This window comes from Zonotrichia albicollis, chromosome 18, assembly GCF_047830755.1.
Source record: "Zonotrichia albicollis isolate bZonAlb1 chromosome 18, bZonAlb1.hap1, whole genome shotgun sequence".
Lineage (NCBI taxonomy): Eukaryota > Metazoa > Chordata > Aves > Passeriformes > Passerellidae > Zonotrichia > Zonotrichia albicollis.
In genome coordinates, this window is record NC_133836.1 from 8,710,502 (window position 1) to 8,720,631 (window position 10,130).

Consider the following 10,130-nt stretch of genomic DNA (forward strand, 5'->3'; position numbering starts at 1 on the left):
TTTCAATTTCTGATTGGGGACTGCAGTGGGTGAGGGTTAAATTTAGCCAGGGGATGCCCCAGTGCTGCACAGCTGCACGGTGGGGCTGGCTGGGGAAAACAGGGGCCAGTGCTGGCGTGGCACAACGTGGGCTCTGCTCAGCCTTTCCCCAAGTCCTTCAGAGAACACAGTGATGTGATGTGAGTGCAGGGAGTGCCAGGATGGGGAGCAGGACCCAGCAGCACTCTCCTGGTGCTCGGGGGCTGCAGCCCCCTGGCTCAGGCAGGGCAGAGACCCTGGGTGTCACCCGGGCTTGGCACAGCTGTAGCACCAAAGCGAGGGCACTTGTGCCATCCTCCCACTGCTGTCCCGGTGCCTCTGGCTCTGCCCCACCCCCCCCAGCCCGGGCTGGGGCTATTCTGGGACGCTGCTCTTGCTTTCGAGTTTCAGCCCCGCTGCCTCCAGGAACGCGGCTGTTTGTGCGGCTGCAGCTGCCTGGGGGCAGGCGGGACCCGTCCCCTCCTCTCCGGCTCTGCCACGCCGCCCGTGCCTCTCCAGACGAGCTGTTTCATCAGCTCCAGGTGCACTCTCTGTGCTCCTGCCACGTCCCCACAACAGGACCCCACCTCCTCCTGTTACAAGACGTTGGGGCTTGCCTGGCCTGGGGAAATCACCCAGTGATATACAATAAAAAAATAGCAGGTCAGGGCTGTTTTTTGAAGCACAAATGTGGGCAGAGGTGGTCATCATGGAGGGGACCCAAGGAGGGTTTGGGGACCAGAGCAGAGCGTTGTGCTCGAGGTTTGTGGCCGTGGTTTAGGGACGAGGGTTGCAAGAGTTCCTATGGTCCCACATTCCTTTGCCAACATTCCTGCATCCTTCACTCTGTTCTCAGCTGTGGGACCCCTCCAAGCCCATGATGTCCAAACCCCCAGGGTTTATCAAAAGGCCCCTGAAAGCTTTGTTAAGCCCTCACCTGGGAGCCTCAGCCTGAGAGAGCAGTTCTCACCAAGCCCAAACCCTTCATGGGATCCACTGCTTCTCTTTGCAGCTAATTAAAGCCTTCCCGAAGCATCTCATTTACTAAATTAGATCCCCCTCATTTTAAAATTACTGGCAAGCTGGGAAAATGAGCAAATAAATGACTGTTAGAATTGCAGTGCAGGAGCAGGCAGAGTGAGAGCAAGAGCTGCAGCTGGGGAGGGGAGGGAGGTTTCGGTTCTGCTCAGCACATTTGCTCACCAGACGCCCCCAGCCAGGGTGGTGATTGCTCTTCCCAGGCACTGCTTCCCTCCCTGCCAGGGGATGCAGCAGGCCCTGCATCCCTCTGTGATTCCCAGCCGAGGCTCTCTGGCCCTGCTGAAGGTTTGTTAAGGGTAAAGCTCTGGCTGGGAATTTGCCAAGTTGCAGGCAGCGGGGGAGGATGGGACCCCTGGAGCGGCCAGGGCCACTGATCTATAATTAATCAGGCTTTTTTCTTGACAGTTGTTGCTTATGGAAAAGATTTAGAAAATTTTTTAAATCAATAATTAGTGAGATCTCCTGCTCCCTGAGCCAGAGATGTGCTGTGCCCTGCCCACACAGACCTGAGCTGAAGCGAGACCCCAGCTCATGCCCCAAATTGAGCCCACAAAAGCTGGGGTGGTGTCCTATGACCAAGGAATGGGCTTTACTGAGGAAATGCCAAGATGAATCTCAGGACCTGGGGAAAGCATTGCCCTGCCACCAGTGCCCCTCCCCAGAAATGTGGCATTTCTCAGGGTAAAACCTGGCAGCACAGCTGGGATGTGGGCTCTGTGTTACCTCTCATTCACTGCAGCCTCAACCAGTACTGAGGTGATTCAGCAACTGCTGGAATTGGTAATTATTGAGGCTTGATCTTTGCAGCAGAAAAGAAGTGTACATCCTCCCTGGCAACAGGTCTGGGTCATTGGGGCATTTCTGGCTGGCAGAGTCTCAGCTCTCCTGGCAGCACCACAAGGCTGGGGATGAGATGCCAAAGGCAGGGGTTTGCCAGGGAATAACCTTGCTTGAGCAAGGAAGGGGATCAGTGGCAGTGTGGAGGAGCTGCTGCCATCTCTGGGCTCACATGCCCAGCAGTGAGCTGGAATGGATGGATGCATGCCCAGATGTGGCCCTGCTGCAGGGACATCACCTTCAGCAGCACCTGCCATAGCCCAGTGGCCCCCCAGGAGCCAGCCCTGCACCTCTGCCATGGTGGGTCCTCTCTGCTCAGAAAACTCTGTTAAAGAAGCTTATCTTGAAACAGTGGGACAGAGCTCTACATCATCTGCCCTTCCTTCCTTTGCCTGGCTCCAGTGCAGGATGAGCACTGGGTGTGCTGCTGGCTCCTTCCTTGAGGCCAGCAGCAGCCCAGGGGTCTGGCCTGCACATGGGTTTGCTCTGTGGCAATGGGATTTAGGATTTCCTGTGAAAACCATGAGCTTGTGGCCCCACACATGGGAAGGGACATTGTGACTGACCCCCTGAGCAGGGTGATGGGAAGGGGGCTTTGCCCTGTGCATGGGGCTGCTCCATGGCAAGGCCTCCTCTGCCCAGCTGAGGAGGATAAAGCAGGGTTAAAGCCAGTGAAGCTGTTTTGGAGCATGAGGTGCCCTTTGGCAGCTCAGGTGGGATCAGGGCCTGCTGCCAGCTCCCTGACAAAAAGCAGGAGGGAAGGGGCGCTGTGCTCTCATGTCAATACAGGCTGGGGCACGAGGGAATTGACAACAGTCCTGCTACAAAGGATTTGAATCAATCAGCGGATAATGGACCTGGCAATGTGCACCTTCAGCCCAAAAAAGCCAGCCATATCCTGGGCTGCATCAAAAGCAGTGAGGGCAGTGGTTTGAGGGAGGGGATTCTCCCCCTGTAATCCACTCTGGTGGGGCCCCACCTGCATTGCTGTGTCCAGCTCTGGATCCCACAGCATAAAAAGGACATGGACCTGTTTGGGTTAGTCTAGAGGAGGCCATAAAGATCTCAGAGCATTGGAACACCTAGCTATGATGAAAAGATAGGGGAGTTGTAGCTGTTCAGCCTGGAGAGGAGAAGGCTCTGGCAAGACCTTATAGCAGCCTTTTAGCAGGCCCTGATGCAATAGGACAAGAGATAATGTTTCTTAACTAAAGAAAGGTCAATTTAGGCTAGGTAAAATTAAGAAATTTTTTACTGTGAGAGTGGTAAGGTGTTGAAACAGGTAGCTGAGGGAAGCTGTGGATGTCCCATCCCTGGAAAGAGTCAAGATCAGAATGAAAGGGGCTCTGAGCAACCTGATCTGGATAATGTCCCTGTTCATTCCAGGGAGCTTGGACTGGATGATTTTTAAAGGTCCCTTCCAACCCAACCCATTCTAGGCTTCTATGATTCTGTGTCCCCAGAAAACACTTGCAGGGACATGTGGCAACCCAAAACCTGGAGCAAGGCATTCCACTAGCACAGCCTGAGGAGGAGGATGTGCTGGGGTCATCCCCCTTTCCCAAGAGGCTGGTGAGGGACACCTTCCCCAGAACTGCACATGGCATGGCTGGCTGCTCCCAGCCCTGTCCCTGGAGCGGCTCCTGGCTGCCCTGATGGGGTGACAACAGCAGAGCGCTGGTGCTTTCAGCACAGCAATGGCTCTCTGCCCTTCCATGGGCGGGGCTGCAGGGAAATCTCCCCAGGGCTGTGCTGGGGACAGGGACAGGGCATGTGGCACACAGGAGTCCCAGTTGTGGTGGCACAGGCTGTGATGGACAGGCTGGTGCTTGTGCTTAACTGGCAGCTACATTCCGGGAAGCTCCAACAGGACAATGAAAGGGGGACAGAGCCTGGTGGCAAAGGGACATGGCTGGCTGTGCCTCCACCACCCGCCACATGTGCCTGCAAGGCAGCTGGCACCCAGAGGCACATGGGCAAGGGTCGAGGATGGCACAGCCAGGGCTGTGTGGGCAATGAGTGCATGGGGGCTGACTGCAGGCTGTGCCCCAGGCTGCTCATTCCCTGTCTTGGCAGTGCCAGGGGATTTCATTGGGGTCCCCAGGGTTGAGCAAAACTTTGCAGAGGCCCTGCAATATGAGTGTGTGTGTACACATATGTCACGAAGCTGAGAAGCTTCAGCTTCTCCATGTTTTGCCGCTTTGGAATGTGATTTGGAGAATTGTTTATCCAGCATGTGAAATTGTTTTTACTTGATGACCAATGACAGCCACCTGTGTCGAGGCTGTGAGCAGTCACAGATTTTATTATCACTCCTTTCTATTCCTTGCTAGACTTCTGATGAAATCCTTTCTCTATTCTTTAGGTGTAGTTTTAATATATAATTTTCTTTTAATATAATATATATAATAAAATAATAAATCAGCCTTCTGAAACGTGGAGTCAAGATTCTCATCTCTTCCCATGCTGGAGTTGCCTGCAAATTCCACACACATGTGTTCCCATCCCACCCTCCCTACTGGTGCAGGTGTTTCCATCCCACCCTCCCTGGGCTGCTGCCAGGCCGCGAGGGGAGCGGGCGCGTTGGAAGGACACAGAGCCAGGGATGCTGAGCCAGCGTAGTTCAGTGTCGGTGTTTATTTGTGTGACACTCACAGTGGGGGGACAGGAGCAGGGGACGGGCGGACATGGGCAGGGACACCTGCGGCTGGGGGAGCCGCTGTTCCAGAGGTGCGGAGGAGGGAGGGAGCCAGCGGGGTGGGTTAGTAGCACTCGGATCTGTTCAGGGTCTTCTCCACATTTCCAGCGCCGTGCCTGACCTTGCACGAGACAGAATTGTAACTCTGCCACTTGGTGGCATCCAGGGACAGGTAACTGCTGGCCATGAACTGGTTGCTGTTGCTCTGCCGCTGGGGCTGGCTGGTCTCCACGCCAGTGGTGATGGCACTGCCGTCAGCCACCCATTCCACTGTCACCTTGCCTGGGTAGAAGTTCTCCATCAGGCACACCAGGGTGGCTTTGCCCTTTGACTCCATCTCCTCGGTGGATGGCGCGAAGAGGTGCACGGTGGGAGCGACCTGGGGCAGGTCTGTGAGGGACAAGAGGGGTACGGGGTCAGAGAGGGCCCTGTCCCCCACCACAGCCCCTGCCTGCTCTGCTGGTACAACCCAGGAACTCCCCACTTTCCCCACAGCCAGAGCTTATCACTCCTAACTGCAGTGTATTTAAATTTGGGAGATATATATATATATATATATATATATATATATATATATATATATATATATGCATATATGTGTTTCTGCAATACACATACATCTCATATATGCTTGTATATATGTTTTATGTACACTATATGCACATATATGTGCATATATGTATTAGATATGATAGATCTATACAGTTAATATGCATAATATATATACACTGTACAATATACATACATAGGTCGTCCATATCATATGAATAGATGTATAATTCTATAAAATGCATATAACATGGATATTTGTACATTTCTGTATCTCATATATATAAAAGATTAATTTTATATATATATATATTTATGTATATTTATATATATATATAAATATATATATATATATATATATGTAATTAAATATTAATTTCTTTGCCATAAAGCCATTTCTTTCCTTTTACAGGGCTTTTTTTTTTTTTAAACCCCAAAATTTCACAGACAAACCATCCTGTTTTCTGCCCAGTTCTGCTTTCAGACATTTTCTTTTCTCTGGAAACTACCACTAAAAATCACACAAAGGAAGATGGAAAAAAGATGTCTGGTCTTTCTGGTGTGGTTCTGCTGCCTCCTCCAATGTGCAATGTTTCCATTTCTATCTTCACCTCTATTTCTATCTCTATCTCCATTTAAAAACCGGGATGACTCTATTAAATACTTTTTGATTAAAAAGGGCACAAAGAACATTTTTCTTGGTCTTAGCCCTGCGTAATTTGGTTCAAATTGGGATTTTTCAACAAATTCTTTTAAAAATTACAGACAAAGACAGACAAACAACGTTTCCGGCAGCATTTTCAGCCCAATAATCTCCATTTTTGACATGTCTTACCTGGACAATGGGCTCTCTAAGATACCCCTGGAATCTTTTGTCTAAGATTCCAGGGACATTTTAACACAAAGTCAGGATGACTGTGGGCTGCTCACAGCTGAGGACAGGCTGCCCTTTCACAGCACCTGCACCCCTGGACCCCGCAGAAGAGCCCCTGCCTCTCACCAGGAGTGACAAACTTAGTCCTCAGGACTAAGAGTTGAGGACTTAGACTTTAGACTGACAAATTTCTTTGACAAAGACAAAAATCACATCTCTTAGGGACCTAAATTTGAGTTTCCTTCCCCCTCAGACCTCAGACACATTTCCTGGACGAATTTTAAGAATTTTCGACTAAGAAAATACGCCCTGAATCTCCGTGGCGTGCACAGAGTCGTCAGAGTCCGCAGGGACGAGACAGAGCCCCCAAGGCCGGGCTTAGTGCCCGGCCCCAAACGGGCGGCAGACCCCAGCCCGGCGCCAAGTCCGAGAAAAAACCCCAAATCGCCCAAAATCGACAAAATGTCAAAATTCCGCGGTGGGAGAGGAAAGACCGAGGGGAAGTCGGCGACTCACCTTCGAGGATCAACGTGGTCCCGGCCCCGAATACACCACACAGTGACACAGGGCCACACAAAAACCTCCTGCCTCATGGCTGAGCGGTCCTGGAGCCCGCGGATGTGGGAGGGTGGGGAGGATGGTCTGGAAATACCCCAATGGGTGCAGTGGAATGAAGGTGATGGGATGGGGATGCCCCGATGGACACAGCAGGATGAAGGTGTGGACACAGCTGTACCTGTGGAGTTTTGGTCCTGGCTGGTCTCTTTCTGTGCAGCTCCCACCACCAGCAATGCAGATAATAGCTGAAGGTCTCTGCAGGCAACTTATTTTTATTCATATTTACCCTAAAAATATGAAAAAGCAAGAGGTGGAGATGCCTTCATAAAGTTGAGATAGCCAAGGAAGGGGTAAGACAAAATGAGTTTTAGCTAAAACCAATTAACTTCAAATTTCCCTGTAAAGGCTCAGCTGCTTCTTTAAAAAATGTTTTCCCAGTGTGATGCCAATGCCACAGATTGGCAGATTCAGTGCTCATCTTGGACCATTGGATGCCAACAGCACCAATGTAAATTGAACCCACAGATTTTCAAATGATGTGGTTTGTGCAAGTGGTTATAGAAAGAGGCAGAGTCAGTGAACTTCCTGAGTCACAGGAACTCTATAAATAGTTCACTGTAGAACAGGTAACACTTCGAAGATTTTGTGGTTTGAGACACTTTCTCTTTCAGAGGTTTGCTTTGCCTCTGGGAAGGTTTATGCTTTTGTGCAAAGTCTGAAACTATCTGAAAAAGGAAAAAACATCACTGAAATTGTATATGCAAAGCATTTAGCTGAAGCCAATGCCCTCTATTGTGGATGATAATTTTCTGAGCATTTCTCAGGCTTCAATGGGGTTTCGGTTTCATTTTGTGGGAGGACAAGAGGGGGACAATGTTCATCTCTTCAGTTCTGCTCTCCTTGCAGGGAGGCATGGAGGAGGAAAGAGGCTGTGCTGCATGCAGCAGGGTGCTGCTGAAGTAGCTTCTGGCATTGCCACCAGAGCAGGAGATCAGCAGTCTCTCCCATGTTGGCTGACATCTTGGAGAGCTGACTCAGAGATGCTGCCTGGACCAGCAGGACCTCTCCTCTGGTGTGGAGAGGGAGAGGGGAGAAGAGAGGTGTCAGTCAGTGCCCCAGGACAGCCCTCTCTATCCTGCAGGATGGGGCTGCTGTCCCAAAAGGTCCTGATGGAGCAGAGGGGTCACTGCCTCAGACAGAGCTCACGGCCTGAGCTCAAGGCCAGGGCCCCATGAAGAGCCCTGGCAGAGCTAGAGGACGTGGCTGGCAGCAGAATGAGGTGGTGGGGCTGAGGACAATGTCAGGCACTGCAGAGCCCCAGGTCTCCTCGTGCACAGCGTGAGGCAAGGAGGAGGCCATTCAGAGCCAGTGGTGATGGAGGGGGGACTTGAAGCTGCACCAAGCCCAGAGCCCTGCTCAGCCCTGAGAGAGAGGGCAGAGAAGCTCCATCTTTAACTCCTTTGTTTCCAGAGGTCGTGATGGTCCAGAGGGTCCTGGCATAGCAGGGCTGGGAGGCATCAGCAGGGCTCTGGGTGCTTGCTAGGGAGATCAGAAGAATCCTGGCTCTGGAGCACAGGCAGGCGCAGGAGGTTATCCCAGCATTTCTTTATTGAGAGTGTGGGCAAATATTGGACAGGTTTCCTAGAGAGCTGGATGGTTTCCCAGGCCTGCAAGTGTTTTATACAAGCACTTGGTCAATGCCCTACATTTTTGTCATGCCTGAAGTGGCCACGCAGTTGGACTATGTGATCATTGAAGGCCTCTTCCATCTGAAATGGTCTGTTCAGTTCTATCCTATCTGCTCTCATCCACCAATGACAAGGAGAGGGCTGTGAGGATGGAGCTGTGTCACTGGAAACAGCCACATTCACCACAGGGCAGGAAAAAGACAGGGTTGTTCCAGGGACCTGCCCCACCAAGCAGGGACAGCAGAGGCTCCTAACAGGCCCCTGCCATGGCAGGAAGACTTTGTATCCCATCCCCATTGCTCCATTTCACCATGGTAACATCATCACTGCCATTTTGGTAGCTACCACATTAACAGACTGCCTTGTCCTGGGCTTGGACCCCAGAGATGGTTACTGTGCTCATGGAGCCAGGCTGGCATCCCCAGAGGGATATCTGGTGGTCCCAGGTCATTGCAGCAGATCCCAATGACAGGGGCACAGCCAGGAAACTTAGGCTGGTACCAGTCACAGCTGCTGCCATCCCTGGAGCAGATGACTTTGGTGGTTTGTCCCACAATGCTGACACCAAGCAGAGGTGAAAGAGCACTGCCTGGACCAGGGAACATGGAGAGGGAGAGGAGGGAGAAAAGATGAGGGTGAGCCAGTGACTTGGAGCATGGCCCTCTCTGATCAAGGGAATAGTGACAGGACAAATCTGCCTGCAGTCACATACATGGGACACCCTGGGCCATGACAGCATTGCTGGGAGGTCATAACTTCCTCAAATGACAGAGGATGGGCACAGTCTTGGGGCTCCAAGGGTAAGCTGAGGCAGGAGGTTTTTGTACCACTTCCCCATTGCTCTGTATCACGGTGCAGCAGTACTGCTGCTGTCATAGCTACCACAGAAATAGACAGCCTCGTCCTCGGCTTGGACCCCAGTGATGGTTAACGTGGCCGTGGAGCCGGACTTGGATCCGGAGAATCGCGAAGGGATGTCCGAGGGTCTCTTGTCATTGTAGTAGATCACAGTGACAGGGGCAGTGCCAGGGACCTTCTGCTGGTACCAGCCATAGCTGTAGCTGCTACCAGAGCAGGTGATCGAGACGGTCGCGCCGATCTTGGTCTTAATCTCGGGTGGCTGAGTCAGCGCTGCCTGGACCAGGGAACCTGGAGAGGGAGAGAAGAGAGGGGAGAAGACGGGGGTCAGTCAGTGTCCCAGGAGCACAGGCCTGCCTGGGCAGCAGGGTGGGGTCCCTGTGCCCAAAGGCGCAGTGCTGGCACAGCAAGTCTGGCCATGGCACCTGTGCTGTGGGCGAGCACCACGAAGAGAAGAGGGGCCCAGGCCATGGTTCAGTCCCACCGGCTCAGCGTCCCCAGAATGATGGAGCTGTGCTGTGGACCCTGACTCCCTTTTAAGCCCCCGCCCGTCGGGGACACGTCCCCTCCATGCAAATCCGACCCTGCGGTCACGGCCGGATTCTGCCCGCGCCTCTCTCCGCACATCCCTCCCTGCTCCACACCCAACCCCACCACCCCAGAGGTAGCAGGGCTTGTCCACAGACACAAAGTGGAGATACCGCCCAGTTCTGAGCCTGAAACCCACCAGAATTGACCCCCCTGCCCCCACACCAGGCTGAGTGACTGCAGTGCCCAAAAAGGGAGAGCTGGACACTGTGGCAAGGGCAAACAGAAGTATCTGCAGCTCCCAGTGATGGGACCTGAACGATGCCAAGCTCTACCATTCCCCAACTAATTTTTGGCATTTTTCCCTCCCACAGCTGTCCCAGGCCTGTAAAGTACCCCCTTGATCTCCTGCTTTTGTGCCCCAGCCCTTCCTCTGACAGCTGAGATCCACCACTCAAGACCAAGATCTTTGTTCTTCCCA

The 10,130-nt window shown here is 52.4% G+C and overlaps 1 protein-coding gene across 1 annotated transcript; it reads right to left on the reverse strand.

The window, feature by feature from the left end:
• Positions 1-4,502: 4,502 nt before the first annotated feature.
• LOC102064304 (immunoglobulin lambda-1 light chain) lies at positions 4,503-9,702 on the reverse strand. The gene is made up of 4 exons (XM_026794699.2): positions 9,547-9,702; positions 9,121-9,412; positions 6,534-6,571; positions 4,503-4,984 (listed from the first exon to the last, which is right to left on the reverse strand). The coding sequence occupies exons 1-4, from the start codon at positions 9,590-9,592 to the stop codon at positions 4,659-4,661; spliced, it is 702 nt and encodes a 233-aa protein (XP_026650500.2). The 5' UTR covers positions 9,593-9,702; the 3' UTR covers positions 4,503-4,658.
• Positions 9,703-10,130: the final 428 nt, after the last annotated feature.

Excerpts from the sequence above, each read along its gene's own strand:
- LOC102064304 (XM_026794699.2), bottom strand. The coding sequence starts at position 9,592 with ATGGCCTGGGCCCCTCTTCTCTTCGTGGTGCTCGCCCACAGCACAG. Across the intron at positions 6,572-9,120 it reads TATGACAGCAGCAGTACTGC|TGGTGTATTCGGGGCCGGGA; the intron begins TGCACCGTGATA and ends TGTGTCACTGTG. Across the intron at positions 4,985-6,533 it reads GACCACGTTGATCCTCGAAG|ACCTGCCCCAGGTCGCTCCC; the intron begins GTGAGTCGCCGA and ends TGTCCCTCACAG.